This window comes from Peromyscus eremicus, chromosome X, assembly GCF_949786415.1.
Source record: "Peromyscus eremicus chromosome X, PerEre_H2_v1, whole genome shotgun sequence".
In the NCBI taxonomy this organism is placed as follows: Eukaryota; Metazoa; Chordata; class Mammalia; order Rodentia; family Cricetidae; genus Peromyscus; species Peromyscus eremicus.
In genome coordinates, this window is record NC_081439.1 from 17,751,407 (window position 1) to 17,769,535 (window position 18,129).

Consider the following 18,129-nt stretch of genomic DNA (forward strand, 5'->3'; position numbering starts at 1 on the left):
TTGCCCATGTCATGTATTTTGTCAGGGAAATGAATCAGGTATGTGATATGGTGGGTGGTGGTGATGGAGATGGAAGATCTAGGTCAGTTGTTCTCAAACTTCCTAATGCTGTGACCCTCTAATACACTTCCCCATGTTGGAGTGACTCCCAACCATAAAATTATTTTCATGACTACTCCATAACTGCAATTTTCTATTGTTATTAATCATAATATAAATATCTGTGTTTTGCAATGGTCTTAGGCAATCCCTGTGAAAGGGTCATTCAACCCCAAAAAGGGGCCACAAACCACAGGTTTGTGTTCCAGATCCACTGAGAGAAAGTATTCACACAGTATAATACACACTCAGAATGCTGACCTGATAAAGAATAGGGACTAATGTTTCCAGAAAGAAAACTAGGATTTTTTTAAGGTCCTGAGGGAGGGCTGAGAGATTAGAATGGCCCTATGCTACCCACCACATGGACCATCAGAGAACCCTGGAAATGCCTGGGCATTTGGGGCATTTATTCCCAACTGGGGAAATAAGAGCTGGCTACTTCCTTCTAATAGCGACAGAAGACAGATGGCACTAGCATACTCAGTGAACAGCATTGCCTTCCTTCTCCAAGAGAGCATCCCACTCTCCCAGCAGTGCCAAGGCTAAAACATCCTGCTCTACCTGTCAGAGATATGAATACTTAAGTGTCTCCACACAAGAATGTGGTTTCTTTTTTTGTGTTGAGGTGTCTGTTTACTTGCAAACCGTATTTTTCATGGGATTCACTAGGTTTACTTAGGAAACACGCCTTTATAGTGTACTCTTTCTTGCTATTGCTTGTTGGCAATGTTGAATGAGATCACGACCTGCAGTTTAGAATGTGAAAACATTTAAGGAATGGAATGCGTTTGACAGCAAGGAAGGAATAAAACTTAGACACAATCCCAGAAGTCAAGTTGATATTTTATATAGAATGAATTGGTGATTACACAGTACTGTGTACAAATGGGCAATTTCTTCAAGGATTCTCCTGGCAGATGTTAAAATACGAGTGCCCTCACTTCAGACCTTTTGCGCAGCCAGGTTGGAAGCACACTGGGCCTTCACCTGACTCTGTTCTGTCAAGGAAATCATCTCACAGAGAAACAAAATCACGCCAAAGAGTGACATCGTGGCTGTCAGGACACCCATTGGGAACACAGTTGTGCAGTGTTTCTTTATAATGTCCTCCTTTTTAACGGGAAAGTCAGGTGGAAAATCAAGAGTGGTTTGCCCATACATGTCAACCAGGTGGTTCAAGGTCACAGTAACAAGTGTAAAAATGCTGCTCACAGCCAAAATTATGGCAGACATCTTGTAGCAAAACAGTTGGATTTCAATGAATGGGTCATCCAGACAGCTGATCTTAATGGCCACTGAAGTGAAAATCAGGACTAGGAGTTTCATCAAAATGGCCCACGCTATCAGGAGTTGTAAATACTGAAATTCCGATGACTCGTTCCAGGTTGAATTGAGAGGGGTGTGAACCAACATCCTGGTCATAGACCCAGAGATGTTAAATTCCTGAGTGTAATAAGCATCCCAGAGTCCAATTGACACAAATTGCACAACCTCATTGTTAAACTCCCACAGGCGCCAGCACTGGCTGTTTGCAAGGATGATTTCGAATACCAAAGCTGCTGTACTGCAAATCAGGCCACTGAACTTGAAGATGTACTCCTTCATTTTGGCAAATCTGAAGAAAGCATCAAAGAAGAATAGAGTCAGTGAGACTACAAGAGAAGGCAGGAAAACAGAGGGAGTCATGGCTTAGAGAGCACTGAGCTCTCATACCTTGTCCTTGTTGTCACATAGAGATGTTTCAGTGGTCTATGTACAGATTATTATTCTTCACAGAGTAGATAATCATATTTGTTGACTAGGAATTTCAGTGCTTAGAACTGACAATGAGAAGAGAGTTTGCAATATCATATGTAATGCCACGCTTATTTTACCTGTATTTGCAATTTGTAAATATTTTAATACCATAAAGAGAGGTAAAAGCAGAGGAATGCTCAAATTAATTATCATTTCTAAAATATAGTACTTTAACATTTCATGACTGTTACAAACTGAAATCATGTATGAAAGAAAATGAAAATAATTCACACAGTAAACTCATTTATGTAAAAATAATAACACACGTGACATAAATTTTTATATACATATATGTGTATACAAATTGATCTGTACATAATGATACACCTCATAAATGATAGTGTACAATGCTATTCCTCCTTGTGAATTTTACAGAAATGTACACTTCTCTAAAGAAGGCTATACATATTTTATAATTGAAACCAGAAGAGTATGCCCATCAACGTCTATCTGTAATATAGCCGGGGATAGAGCTCAATGGTAAAGTGATTATCTAACACGCACAAAACCCCGAATTCTTCTTTAGTATCTGTAAACCAAAATCTATGTGTAAAATTGTCCAGAGAGTGAGTCAGAGGAATAAGGGAAATGGATAATTTACACATAAAATCATATAAATCGATAAAAGTGGATATTTCCAATTATAGCCCATCTCTTACTTAAAATTTCATCTTTAGATAATTAGCTTCGTTTCAGTGAAACAAAAAGAATCCTGACATATTTTCTGTGAGCAAATATCTTCTTTCACAGAAAATTTACACTCTGTATTGTAACTTTGAACTAACTTCTTTGCACCTTTTCTCAATTCCAATCTTAGGATGAAGGAAGGAGGTGAGTCATTTACTCACTAGGCATTTGGATAATGTCACTGCTAACTGTGCATGCAGAAGGTTGAAGGGGCCTACACACTGGATCTCCTTGCCAGGAAACCTTCCCTAAACAGCTACCCCCTGCTCTAAAGTCTCTGTAGAATGTGCTTCCTGACTGAGAGAAGGCAGGAGCTTTTCTACTAGGGAGGTTTCATCAGCAAGATGAGTTCACAATTCATGGTGGCTTGGGTAACACCCTGCCCACATCATCTTCCATTCCAAGGCAGGCCCTAGGCAATGGACTACAAGAACAGTGTGCTTTGAAGTAGTTCTGAAAACACAATGAAGATTGCTCTTGTTCCAGAAAAAAAAAAATATGAGCTAGCTTGGTAGAATCTGTTTCTTCCTGTATTTGAAACACGTGGAGTAGATGTGTGTGTGATTCATAAGACCATATTTGAAAGCTCCCATATATAACATAAAGTTTTTATACCTTTGTGTATTATGGATAAGAAGACTCATTTAGAAGGTGGCGGGATCACAGACGTTCTTCCCAGTAACAGTAAATACCCATATCTCCAGTCAGAAGAAGAGTGGAAAAACCTTCAGAAAAAGAAATTCTATTAGGCAGACAGTTCAGCTCAGAGCAGTGTCTCTCCAATCCCTTGATCCCACAATCCTTTCCATTCACTCTTGTCCTTGGCTTAAGAAGAACCTCATTTACACACTTCAGGAGTATTTATACATCTGACTCTCTAAGGACATCCATCTAGTCATTTCCCCCATTTTGTAGGTAAGGAAACAACAGCGAGAGGTTAATTCATAAACTAACATCAGGGACCTACACAATTAAAACCTGTAGGGCAGCTCAATGATTACCTGCAGTTCCACATGGGGCTTCTAGACACGATATTCAGCAGCGTTTACACACACTTACCCACATATCAATGGCCCTTTCTGGCATTCTTTGTCCTGTGAAATTGAATGTGATTAATAAAAATACCCAGGAATGTAAAATACTTGCCTCTTTTTCCCTTGTAGTAAGACCAAATGTTAGTGACTGCCAGTAGACAGAGTATTAACTCACTTTAAAAATTCTTGTTTCCATGGCTACTAAGGCTGAATGGTGGATTATGAGCAAAGGACACAACTTCCTAGCCATATTTGGCCATAAAGGACCAGTGTGCTTAACTTCCCTTTGTATGTGAATAGTCTTTAAAAGAGGAATTTCCTTTTTGAAATCATACATCAAATAAGTACTACAATGCCTGATGGGCATAGCAGAGATAGATATTTGAAAAAAAAAGAAAAAAATAAGCTCTCACCCACATTCCTTGCCCTCCAGTGTCTGTGTGGTGGAAGGATAGACGTTTCACTTTGAGCAAAGTGTCTTCATTGGAGACTTTGAGATCATCTTACCTTGTAGAAACATCTTAGATAGAGACACAAAGTATATATTGTCAGTAATAACAGATTATATGTATATAAAATCATGGGGTATTTTGTTTGGAATAGAAAACTATCATCCTTTTCTCTTTCTGTGTTTTACCTCAAACTCTGTTACTTTGATGATACTAGTTAGGGTTTCTATTGCTGTGATAAAAGCACCATGACCAAATTCATCTTGGAGAGGAAATGGTTCACGTGGCTCACATTGCCACATCATAGTGCATCATCTCAACAGATTAGGGCAGGCACTAAAGTCACAAGCCAAAGACAGAAAATAAATCAAGCAGGAGCCAAGGAAAAACACTGCTTACTGAGTTGACCCCCATAGCTTGTTCAATATGCATTTTTATATCATCCCTTACCAGAGGCCCAGGTTTTGTACTGCCTACCTTCTGCCAGGACATCCTACATAAGATACTAATCAAGAAAATTACTAACCAAGAAAATGTCCTATAGACTTGACTATAGGCAATTTGATGGAGAGGATCCCTTAATTGAGCTTCTTCTTTCCAGGTAACTCTTAAGTTCTTACAAACTGATATAAAGCTATGTAAATTTACACAATATTATTTCTTACTGTGGTCACATCTTGAGAACTTACCATACTGTAAGCATATAGTTAAAAATAGCCAAAGTTTGTAAATGAGTGGTAAATAGAGAAGGAAAGTTTGACTTTCTTTTTAAACCTTATCTCTTTGTACTTCATAATGTATCTGTGGTATAATAAGCAATGAAGAAAACCTACACTTTCTGCTACATGGCAGCTTCCAGAGCACACTGATATCAAAATCAGGGTGAATTTCTTAGAGTGAGCTGTGGAGATCAATGGGAAGTGCATAAACATCCTGTTACAGGAAATGGGAAGACAAGAATGTTTCATAAAAAGCATGGTGTAGCCCTACTGTATAAATGTGCATGTTGTTGTTTTTATGTATGTGCCCAACATGGAAGATTCCACAGCCTGCCATATTAGACAGAAGAATTCAAACAGCATTTGCTAGCAAGTGATATACCCCAGATTCTGCTGGAAATAAATGTGCCCTGAAAAGCATCATCCAGGTGCTCAAGAGCTTTGCAAAAATGTCAGCTGATCATCTGGGTGTGGTGAACCATAACTTTAATCTCAGCAACGGGAGGGAGAGGCAGCCTGATTTCTGTGAGTACTAGGTGTGACTTGTCTACATAGTGAGGTCCCAGAAAGCCAGAGGTACTCTGAAACCAGGTCTCATGAAAATAAAGAAAAGAAGAATTTTGCTGACATGCACAACATGCCTTTGTTTGAGACCTCTGCTACAAACCCCATTTGGTGATTGTGCCCTCTACTCTTGATCAACTTGAAACATAGTAGAGTTTCTTTGAAAAATGGAAGCTCAAATGAGGGATTACCTCCAACAGACTGGATTAATGATTGATGTGATATAGACCAGCCTTGCATGATAGTTTCCTTTAACAGAACCCTTTGTTCTGATAGGTTGACCTTCTGAACTCTAATTGTCACTGCTTTATACTCCCATGGACTTTTGCTATCAGTGGCTCTCAATACCAGGGAGTGTAAAAAATATACTACTTAGAACACACCTGCTGTTAGGTAAGTCAGAGCTGAAGGTGAAGGTAATACTTAATGTGGTGTCTTATATTTACTGTGTTATCATTAAGGACTAAACTAATTGAAAAAATCCATGAATTGAAAATTGGAAGAATTTATTTTAACTAGGACTTTTATTTTAAATATGTGATGTTTTAGAAAATATTAGAGACTACTGAAGGAAACTACTCCCTAGTCTGAACCAGTTAGTAAACATATGTTTCTACTGTCCCTAGTTTTCTCCTCATTCCCAGTCATGCTTTAGACTCAATGTTACATTAAATCTGCACCCACTTGGATGAAAGCTCTGAAGGTATGCCTCACCTTCAAAATGTTGAAAGTTTACATGGATATCTGTAATGCCATTATTTAGCCATTTTTTTCAAATGCTTGGATTTTATTGCCACCACAGACTATTCTTTTTCAGGAGGAAGGATAAGTAAAGTATAAAAAACCATCTTATCTGCTCCTTCTTGAAGAAAGGAATATTTTTTAAATTACCCAAAATATGTCATCATGAATTTCAGATTTTCCATAAAGAAAATAGCACCCTTTCATATGAAGTTAATTACATAAATGGAATGTAAGCCATGTTCTTCTTCTAAAGTATGCATATTGACCATTACCTACAGCTTACAATCCTTGGCAGGCTTAAAGGAAATCAATCCAAAAGACATTTTATGTAAATATTTTCAGAATGTGGGAAACAAGTGTAACCTAACTCAAATTAGCATTATTGCTACTGAGGGAAATTAATCTGTTTTTCTTCCTCTTAAACTAAAGAATAAATTGTTTTGTTACTGTTTTATAGTAAACACATGACTGTCGTTGGATGGTTTGTTTCATTGGTTGGTTTGTTGGTTGGTTGGTTAGTTTGAATCATAGTCTCATAGTATAACTTTGGACTGAACATTACTTTGTATATGAGATTGGCCTCAAACTCACAGATATCTGCATGCCTTTTGAGTGTGGAGATTAAAAGCATGTATTACTATGCCTCTAGAGTGTAACAGTTTCTCAAAGAATTGAATTTGTCATTTTTCAAAGCTTTCTACAACGTGGGAAATTAATACCTGCCAAACACAACTATTTGTCACTGCTATTATTAACTTTTTCAAAAGCAATGGAAACATTTATTGTTTTGGTTTTCTTGGTTTGTTTGTTCTGTTTTGGGGAGTTTTTATTTGTTTGTTTGTTTTCCTTTCTCTATTCTCTGAGTTATGTTTATTCCTCTCAGTTTTTTTGTAAGAGATTTTCTATTCATTTTACATACCAATCACAGATTCCCCTCTCCTCCCTCCTCCCAACAATCCGGTTTCCTCCCTCCCCCATTCCTTCTTCCTCCAAGGCAATGTCTCCCGTGTGGAGAAGGCAGAGCCTGGTATATTCATTTGAGGCAGGTCCAAACCCCTTCTCCCTGCACCAAGGCTGTGCAAAGTGCCTCACCATAGGCACTAGACTCTAAAAAGCCTGCTCATGCACTAGGGACAGGTCCCGATCCCACTGCCTGTGGGCCCCCTAAACAGTTCAATCTAAACCACTGTCTCGATTACCCAGAGGGACTAGTCCAGTACCATGGGGCCTCCTCAGCTATTGGTCCACAGTTCATGTGTTTCCACTAGTTTGGCTAATTGTCTCTGTACATTTTCTAATCATGATCTCAATATCTCTTGCTCATAGCATCCCTCCTCTCTCTCTCTGATTGGAATCCTGGAGCTGCACCTGGGACGTGGCCGTGGATCTCTCCATATGCTTCCATCAGATACTGGATGAGGGTTCTATCAAGACAGTTAGGATATTCAGCCATCCGATCACCAGAGTAGGTCAGCTCAGACACACTCTTGACTATTGCCAGTAGTCTATGGTGGAGTCCTGGGAATTACTGAGAATCTCCCTAGCACTCTGGTTCTCCCAATTCCCATGGTGTCTTCAATTATCATGGTATCTCTTTCCTTGCTCTCCCACTCGGTTCCCGTTCCAGGTCGAACCTCTCTATCCCCTAAGCTCTCATTTCCCATCCCTTGTCCTCCATTACCTCTCCTCATCTCGTTTGCTCATGTAGATCTCATTTATTTCTTCATTGCTGGTTGATCCATAATTCCTTCCTAGGGTCATCCATACTATCTAGCCTCCCTGGAGCTGTGAGTTGCACTCTGGTTATCCTTTGCTTTACATCTATTATCCACTTATAAGTGAGTACATACCATGTTTGTCTTTCTGAGTCTGGGTTACCTCACTCACGATGACATTTTCTAGTTCCCTTCATTTGCCTGCAAACCTCATGATGTCATGTTTTTCTATTCTGTGTAGTACTCCATTGTGATGTGTACCACATTATCTTTATCCTCTTCGGTTGAGGGGCACGTAGGTAGAACAGGCTTGCCTCAGACTTACAGAGATCCACCTGCCTCTGCCCCCTGAGACCTGGGATTAAAGGCGAGTGCCACCACTGTCCGGTTTGTAGCCTCTTTCCTGAGCTCTCTACAACACATACATGTAGCTTTCTATGGCAAGCACATCAAGGTCCTGTCTTCCCACCTTGTACTGTCTCCATTGAAGCATCAAGTTCATATTCAGTTTCACGAAGGGGTCTTCTAGATTTCCTAGATGGAATTCATGGGTCTCCAGCCATGATATACATTACATGATCTTAAGGGTTTTCAAACTGTGAATCAAGATTCTATTTACCGTATAATCTTGTGTTTGTGCTTATTGAAAATTCAGTACCCCGTGGAATATGCTCCCCAGCTCTTTGGCAGGTTGTGATGGAATGTGATGGAACCTGGCTATGCTGGAAAGGTGTTTTTTTTTTTTTTTCTGTCATCTTGATGCAATCTTGATTCATCTGAAAGAGTAAACTTTAGTTGAGTAAATGCCTTCAGGAAACTGGCCTTTAAGAGAGTATGTGGAAGCTCAGTGTGGTGGTGCATGCCTTTGATCTCAGCACTTAGGAGGCAGAGGCAGGTGGTTCTCTCTGGATTCAAGGCCAGCTTATTCTACAGAGTGAGTTCCAGGACAGGCAGGGTACACAGAGAAACCCTGTCTCAAAAAGCAAAACAAAGCAAAATAGGAAGTGTTTGGATCATTCTCTTGAGTAATGATTAACCTCTGAGGGTCTAGTCCACTGTGTGTGATACAGGTGTTCGTGAGTTGCATAAGGAAGCAAGCTGAGGTAGCCATGGAGAGCAAGGCAGTGTTCCTTCATGGTCTGTGCTTCAGTTCCTTGTCTCCAAGTTTCTGCCTTGATTCCTGACCTATGTGTTCTGTCAATGATGGACTGTGAAGCTCTTGCTCTGGCTTTCTCTAAGGTGAACTTCCCCAGAATCAAATCCAACTGCAGTATCTCTGCCCTCAAAGGCCTAGTCACATGGATCCTTCATTTAACTGTAGCTGGTGAATTCCCTAAGAGCCAGTGCCACTCCCACACTCTAGATGAAGCCTGTACATCAGCTTTGCTCGAAGAATTTCCCTGAACTTCTCCTGCCAGCACCATCTATGAAATCCCAGGCCTAAGTCCCATAATGCAGCTCCTGCACTTGCTATTTCTGTTTAGTCCCCCTACATCCCAGCCTGCCTATGCCATCTATACACACCAGGCCTATCTCCTGTGCACAGATCTTGTACCAACTTTGCTTGAAAGGTCCACAGATATTCCCCTCCTTGTGCAATGTTTACCCTTTCAAGCCTGGTCCTAATCAGACAGCTCTTTCACCAAATTTCCTGGTGAGTTCCCCTAGTAGTAAGCCCAGATGTGCAATATGCCTACTAAGAGGCCTAGATAGCTAAGTATGTGTAGATCAAGTGAAGTCTTTCCTTTGAGAGAAAATCTGAGCCTCCCCTGTCAGCACTATACCCAACTCCGCAGACCTTGAACAGGTCACACTGGATATTCCCTATTGTACTCCCAGAACCAAGCTCACTCCTACTGTCTGCACTCTCCTAGGCCTAACTCTGCATGTCTACACTGTGCACCTCCTTTTTCTGGTCATCTCCCCATAGCCTTTCCTGCAATCAACATCACTTCATGTCCAGGCCCAGCTCTGGCCAAACAAATGCCACACCAGATTTCACTGGTAAGTTCTCTCTTGAGCAAGCCCATCTGTGAATTCTTGATTTGAACTTACAGGTCTTGCACTGACCTTACCTGGTAAAGTCCCTGGAACCTCGGCCACCAGTGACATCACCACACTCCCGTGGCTATCTCTGGTGTTATAACTCCTGAACCATCTTTTCCTGGTTAGTTCTTCAAGAAGCATGCCAACCTGAGTGATGACCATACTCCAGGCCAAGGTCTGTATGCACCCATCTTTGACTTGTTGAGTTCTCCAATATCTCACCTTCCAGAGACCTCTACTTTCTCCAATATCTACCTTGTGTCATGAAGCTCTGGTAATAGCTTTCCCTGATAGTTATTCCACAACCAAGCACTCATGTACCATCTCCAGATTGTTAAGGCATAGATCTGGTTGCATAGATCAAAGATTGGGTATGCCTGGTGGCATTCCCTGGAAGCTTGCTTAACAGAGTCATCTGCTCTCTCAGCCCTAGCTCAGGTCATGCAGCTCTTGCAACAGCTCTCTGTGGTGATGTTTTATTTGTGCTCTAATAAATAAAGCTTACATGGAGATCAGAGGAAAAAGCCAGCCACTATATTAAACATAGAAGTCAGGCCTTTAATCCTAGCATCTGGAAGGCAGAGTCATCCAGATCTCTGTGAGTTCAAGGCCACACTACGAGCAGAGCCAGGCATGGTGGTACACACCTTTAAATTCCAAAGCTTGTTAGCTACAAAGTTGTAGAGGTCTATACAGACAGGAAGTGACAGAGCTGGGCAGAAAGAGGAAGTGATATAGCCTGGTGGAGAGAGGAAGTAAGATGGCAGGGACACAAAGGATATAGGCATGAGTAAACAGGAAGTGGCTCTGTCTGGAAGTTGGTGAGATGAGGTTGGCTGTGCCTTGTACTATTCCTCTGATCTCAGTTTTTCCCCTAATATCTGGCTCTGGGCTTTTTTATTAATAAGACCATTTAGCAATTCATGTTAAACATCTTTCCCAAGTGAGTTCTCCCAGAACCAAAAACACTGGCACAATCTCTACTATCCAAGGCCAAGAGCTGGATTCACAGATTGCACAGCAGTGTTGCCTGATGATGCTACCCAGATCCTCTTCCTCTGGCTTCACGCTGGTACTCCCAGGTTTAGTGATCTAGTTACAGATGGGCAGATCTCATATCAGCTTTGCCTTAGTAGGTTCAAAGAACCTCTCCCCTCAGCACCATCCGTCCAGTTCCTAGCCTAGCTGTTTTTGTAGATTTCCCTCACTTCTCTGTTCTGTTGAATACCAACTGAACTGAGCAGGCATGTACCATTTCTTTATTCCCCAGACCTATTTCTGGATGTTCATATTGCTTGCCAGATTTGCCACGTGAATTTAAAAGCACATGGCCAGAGCCTTCTCCACACTCACAGACCTAGTCCAGGTCACAGTCAAACAGTTAATGAAGCTTCATTTCCTGGAGAGTTCACCCAGATCCAAGAATACCTGCATCATTTCCACAGTTCAGTGTTAACTCTGGCTGCACACATGTACATCAGCTTTGCCCGATGACCACAAATTTGCCGACCAGCTCCATTTCCACTTATCCAGCAAGTAGCTCCTATAGAAAAATTTCCTGGTGAGTTCCACTGAACCAAGCCTGCCAGAACCACCTGCATGCTCCCAAACCTAGTTCTGGGTGTGCAGGTAGCACACAGGTTTTGACTGCTAAACTCCCCAGAAACACACCCACAAGATCTACCCCCTCATTCTAGTCCTAGTTAAACACTCGGGTTACTTGCCTCCAGCTTGGGTTAACTCCGTGAGTTCTTTGGAACCTGTGGAATCATGGACCCACATTCTTTTTTTTTTTTTAATTTTTATTTTGTAATACAATTCAGTTCTACATACAGGCACAGATTCCCTTGTTCTCCCCCCTCCCGCCCCCCTCACCTTCCCCCCAGCCCGCCCCACATTCCAATCTCCTCCAGGGCAAAGCCTTCCCCACAGACTGAGATCAACCTGGTGGACTCAGTCCAGGTAGGTCCAGTCCCCTCCTCCCAGGCCGAGCCAAGCCATCCTCCATAGGCCCCAGGTTTCAAACAGCCGACTCATGCAATGAGCACAGGACCCGGTGCCACTGCCTGGATGCCTCCCAAACAGATCAGGCCAATCAACTGTCTCACCCACTCAGAGGGTCTGATCCAGTTGGTGACCCCTCAGCCATTGGTTCATATTTCATGTGTTTCCGTTTCTTTGGCTATTTGTCTCTGTGCTTTATCCGACCTTGATCTCAACAATTCTCTCTCATATAAACCCTCCTCATTCTCGCTAATTGGACTCCCAGAGATCCACCTGGGGCCTAGTCATGGATCTCTGCATCCAGATTCCTCAGTAGTTGGATGAGGTTTCTAGCACGACAATTAGGGTGTTTGGCCATCCCATCACCAGAGTAGGTCAGTTCGGACTGTCTCTCGACCATTGCCAGCAGTCTGTTGTGGGGGTATCTTTGTGGATTTCTGTGGGCCTCTCTAGCACTTTGTTTCTTCCTATTCTCATGTGGTCTTCATTTACCATGGTCTCCTATTCCTTGTTCTCCCTCTCTGTTGTTGATCCAGCTGGGATCTCCCACTCAACCAAGCTCTCTTTCCCTCGACCCTCGCCCTTCACTACCCCCACTCATGTCCAGGCTGTTCATGTAGATCTCATTCCATTTCTCTGTCATTGGGCGATCCCTGTGTCTTTCTTGGGGATGGACCCACATTCTTAGCTCTGTATGTACTGGCTTGTCTGATGAAACACCACAGGACCTTGCAAGGCCTCTACATCACCACACTTCTAAGTCAAGCTTCTTCTGTCTCACAGTTATTGCACTGGATTTCCCTGAAAAGGATTCTGAGAATCAAGGCTGCCTGTGTCATTTTCATAGCATCTCCTGATGTCCCGTTTGCAGTTTTGCCTGGTGTGTTCCTCATAGGTTTCATGCCAGTGCCTTATGCACACTCGGAGGCTTAACACCCATAACTGAGCTCCTGCATTAGCATTCCCTGGTCACTCCTGGAGCCAAGCCTGTCTAAGCTATTAACACACTCCCAAGTTCTAGATGCAACAAACCTGCACTGCTTTACATGGTGATGTTCTATAGAACCTTTCATGCCTGGTCTATGCATATACACATTGGCCTTGCTCTGAAGGCCAGTTAAGACTCAGTTACTTCACTTGCTTTCTCTGCTTAGTACTCTGAGAACTGATCAGGTGCCTTGGCCTCCATACTCTACACCTTGCATAGCAGACTGACTTGCCTGGTGAGCTACAAAGATGCTCTGCTGTCAGCATATAAACTTCACTCTGGAATCAAGCTGTGTTCAAGCAGTATGTGCACCAACTTTATCTGCCAAGTGCCACCAGAACCCCCTATAGATGTGCCCCTTCAGCCCCAGGCCTTGTTCTGAATGCAGAGACCACACACTGGCTTTCCCTACGACATTCCAATGAAACTTGAAATGTATCACAATTCTCTTCTCCCAGCCATTGCTCCCTTTCAAGGAGCCAATGGAGGAATTCTGAGGTGAGTTCTCCAAGAAGCAAAGCAATCTGCCCCATTCTACCTCATATGGCCTGGCTTTAGACATATACCTCCTGGACTGGGTTTTCCTAATGAGATCCTCTAGAACTAGTTTTCCCTGTACCATCTTGCACACTACCTAGCCCTGTTTTGAGTGTACAGAACATGTAGTGTTTGAGGCTTTCTTGTAATGCCAGCCCCAAATCATAACACAGAGACTTATTATTTATTAATTATGAATGTGCAGCCTTAGCTTAGGCCTATTTCTAGCTAGCTTTTTTTAAAACTTAAATTAACCTATTTCTATTAATCTATGTGCTGCCCTGAGTTTCATTTACCTCATCTGTGTACTGTCCATCCTGTTTTCCTGCTTCCTATGTATCTGATTGGCTGGGCACTGGCTGGCCCTGGTGTCTCTTTTTCTTTTCTTCCACCAGCCCTGCCTATCCCTCCTCTGCTCAGCTATTGGCCATTCAGGTTTTTTATTTTTCTATTTTACTTTTTATGTATTAATTAAAGTTTTTCATTTTTCTTTATTAAGAAATTTTCTACTCACTCTACATACCACCCCCAGATCCCATCTCCTCCATCCTCCCACCCCCCAGCCCTTCCTCCCAAGCCACCCCATATCCCCACAACCCCCAAATCAAGGTCTCCCATGGGGAGTCAGCAGAGCCTGGCATACTGAGCAAGTCCAAGCCCCGCCCCACTGCATCAAGGCTGCGCAAGGTGTCACACCACAGACACTGGGCTCCCAAAAGCCTGCCCGTGCACCAGGGACAGATCCCAACCCCCCTTCTGGGTAACCCCCAAATAGTTTGAGCCGAACAACTTTCCTCTGTGTCTAGAGGGCCTAGTCCAGTCCCATGGGGGCTCCACAGCCACGAGTCTAGAGTTCAAGCACTTCCACCAGTGTGGCCAGTCATCTCTGCATGTCTTCCCTTCATGATCTCAACGTCACCTGCATGCAGAATCCCTCTTTTCTCTTATTGATTAGATTCCCAGAGCTCAGCCATGTGCCTGTCCATGGATATCTGCATCTGCCTCCACCAGTCACTGGACAAATGCTCTATGATGACTGTTAGGGTATTCACCAGAATAGACCAGTCCACGCACCCTCTAGACCACTGCCAGCCTCCCAAGTAGGGTCATCCTTGTGGATTCCTGAGAGCCTCCCCAGCATCCTGCTCTTCCTATTCCCATGATTTTCTCATCTATCATGCTATCTTCCTCCCTGCCCTCCCACTCTGTCCCCGTTCCAGCTTGACACTCCCATTTCCCTATGTTGTCATCCCCCACTCCTTGCCCTCTGGCACTTCCCCATCCAGTTCACTCATGTACATCTCATCCAATTCTCCTTCACAGGGTCATCCATGTGTCCCTCCTAGGGTCTTTTTCTGTTAGCTAGCCTCTCCAGAGTTATGGGTTGTAGTCTGGCCATTCCTTCCCTCACATCTAGTATCCCCTTATGAGTGAGTACATACTATGTTTGTCCTTCTGAGTCTGGGTTACCTCACTCAAGATGATATTTTGTAGATCTATCAATATGACTGCAAATTTCATGATGTCATTGTTTTTTTACTGCTGAGTAGTACTCCATTGTGTATATGTGCCATATTTTCTTTATCCATTCTTCAGTTGAAGGGCATCTAGGTTGTTTCTAGGTTCTTGCTATTATGAATAATGCTTATTTGAACATAGCTGACAAAGTAAAACTAAAAACCACCCAAAGAATCACCAGTATAATGAAAGAGAAAAGAGCCTGCAAGCTGCATGAATTTTGCAAATTCCTACACTGTCCTGTAGTCTACACATCCTTGCCAAGTGAGAGTCCAATTCCACAGATGCCTTGTCCTGAGGAAACCTATTGGACTAGGCTGCATGGTTCCCAACAGTGTTTCTCTGGACCTGAAAATATTATCAGCCGATATCTGTGTGTTGCTTTCAACGTTTATGGGATAGTTGTTGTTTAAGGTTACTTCAACCTGTTGACTGTTTCTAGAAAAATATTATCACAACACACACATAGGTACAGATTATTCTGGGTCAGGGCCATGCAAGAGTACATAAGACTAAAGTTATGCATTTCGCTTAGGTTGTAAAAGCTGATCACATGGGAGATCCAAGGCATAATCAGGTTGGTTACATTATTCTCTTAAAGGCAGGTTAAACTGAAACAAGCTGAGCACACAGTAGGACAACAGATTACATACACAGTCTTAAATTATCTTAAGGCATGTTATTAACTTTGTTTCAAGGTCCAGCAAAACCAGTCTCTTTGAGAATTAAATGATATTTTCAGAAAATAGAGCTACCACATAGGATACCATTAAGTAACCACCATGGGCTTGATAAAGAAATGTACATCCTGGAAAGAAAACCCTCTTAGGAAAATGGAGTGACAGTTCGAGAGACAGGAACCACTGAGTGTATGATAGCTTGTGATCCAGGCCTGGATGTGAAAATGACAACTGCCAGAGAGTGAAAGTAGAGATCTTTAGGGTAGCAACACAAAGTAACAGTTGCTGATCTGAGGGAGGCTGACAGAGGGAAAGTACCTTATAGATTGACAGGAGCATAGAGAAGAACAGAACAAAAGCAACGAAATTTATAAGGACAATCAGTTTCTGTCAAGGATATGGGAGAAGCCATCCCAACGTGGGAATGTGTCCATAATTTTTGTAGCTACCCTCCCCACTTAGCAGTTTGTAACAGTTGCAATTTGCTTAAGGGGGCAGTTGAAATCGTTAGGGTCGGGTGGGAGGTGACTGGGGAGCAAACAGCAGCCTTTCTTGAAGCGGGGGACAGTCTCTAGTTCCCAGATTAGCCCATGTTCTGCTGACCTTCCTTTAGTGCTTTATTGAGAAAATTTGCATTTATGATCCTCAGATTGGTTGGTCTGTAGTTTTTATTTTTGTTAATGTCTTTATTTGGTTTAGGAACCAGGGAAATTTGGTTTGCAAAATTTTTTTTTGAAGCATTCTTTTGTTTTCTATTTTATGCAACAGTTGGGGAACCATCAACTTTACTACTTCTTTAAAGCTTTTCTAAAATTCTGAGGTAAATCTACATGGGCATGAGCCTTTTGATGAGCAGGTTATTTTAATTGAAAATTCCTAAAGTACATTCTGCGCTTTCCTGTCCCCCATCTTCTCCCATATTCTCTCCACCCATGTGACTCCACACTTTCTTTTTCTCTTTTAGAAAAGAAATAAAGAGGAAGTAATCCAGAATTTTAAAAAAACAGTGAGAAAGCACAACACACGCACACACACAAACAAAAAAAATAATAAAATCTATAAAAACACAAAATCAGAAACCACAGTATACAAGCAAAAGACCAGTACAATAAAAAATGCCTGAACAAAGCAATATGAGACAAAAAGTATCACCAGAAACACCATTGAGTTCATTCTTTGTTGGCCATGTGTTGCTGGGCATGGGGCCTACCCATATGTGTGGTTTGTATACCTTATGGGACTCCATTGTAGAAACTGGATTTTTCCTGTGCAAGAGGGTGTCTGTTAGAGCTAGCATCTTGGTTAGGGATGGGGGTTCCTATCCACTTCCTTCTCTTGTCACCGGGATCATGTCTGGCTAGTCCCTATGCATGCTGCCACCATCTCTGTGAGTTCATATGAGCATTAGTCCTGGTGTTTCTGAAAGACACTGTTTCCTTGGTGTCATCCATCTCTTTTTGATCTTAACTTCTTTCTGCCTCCTCTTCTGCATTGCTCCCTGAGTCCTGAGAAAATGGATTTGATGAAGACATCCTATTGAGAATTCCAAAGTTTTTCAATCTCTGCACAGTGTCCAGTTGTGGGTCTCTGTATTAGTTCCTACCTACTGCAAGAAGACATTTCTCTGATGATGACTGAATGAGATTCTTATCTATGGGGATGGCAGAATGTGGTTAGGAGTCATTTTTGTTATGTTTCTTTAGCAGAACAGTAGTATTTGGTTTACTGCTAGGCCTACGGCATATCTAGTCTCAATCTTGGTTACCCAAGCAGCATCTGTCATGGGATCCATCTCATGGATTCAGACTAATCAGAGAGTGGATGGTTGCTTCTACTACATTAATCTCACTATTGCACCATAGATCCTAGGGATTGTAGGTTGTTACCTAGGGTGGTTACCTTTCTTCTCTGGTAGCATGCAGAGTACCTTCCAGTACCATGAACACTAGTCAGTAGAATAAAGGCTCTATTTAGGCAACAGCTATATTTCTCCATGTTCAATAGATATGCAGATGATACAGATGTTGTCCTTCAGCAATAATGCCTTACCATCAGTGAGTGGAGAGCAACCAATAGCCCTGGCAATAGCCTATGGTGTTTGTGGATTTCAGAGGGGCCCCTTAGTCCAACAACTTAAACAGATGTAACCCATTCCTGGAACTAGAGGATTCATTTAGTGGTGAAATTTGTTTAGACCAGGCATAATCTCTCTCGTGTTAGATGAGGTTGTTTAGTAGTAGCTTTCCATATGAGAAGATAAAAGTTTTTAAAATTTAATAAAACTGTAATAATTTACGTATAATTCTACCCCTTCTTATACTCTCTTATACTTCTTCCATGTTCCAGTCCCTTCATCTTTCCATAATTCATAGCCTCTTCTTTAACTATTGTTATTACATATACATATAAAAGAATAATATATTTATATACATTATTATAAATTAGAAATACTGCTTGCTGAGTTCATTCAGTGTTTACTTGCATGCATATGTTTCTAGGGCTGACCATTGGGTACTGGAAAACTGGACTCTTTTAGTGCTGTTTC

The 18,129-nt window shown here is 42.0% G+C and overlaps 1 protein-coding gene across 3 annotated transcripts in view; it reads right to left on the reverse strand.

The window, feature by feature from the left end:
• Window positions 1–933: 933 nt before the first annotated feature.
• The window catches only part of LOC131898808 (uncharacterized), a 398,643-nt gene continuing 381,447 nt past the window's right edge, over window positions 934–18,129 (reverse strand). Inside the window, exons 1-3 of one of the 3 annotated variants that reach the window (XM_059250005.1) lie at window positions 3,733–3,813; window positions 3,202–3,311; window positions 934–1,717 (exon numbers count right to left, since the gene is read on the reverse strand). In XM_059250005.1, the coding sequence (XP_059105988.1) occupies window positions 1,045–1,717; window positions 3,202–3,230 (702 nt within the window). In that variant the 5' untranslated portion in view covers window positions 3,231–3,311; window positions 3,733–3,813 and the 3' untranslated portion in view covers window positions 934–1,044. Of the gene's footprint in view, window positions 1,718–1,815; window positions 1,940–3,201; window positions 3,312–3,732; window positions 3,814–18,129 lie in introns of those variants that run through there. The other 2 variants (XM_059250008.1, XM_059250007.1) reach the window with 2 other exon arrangements.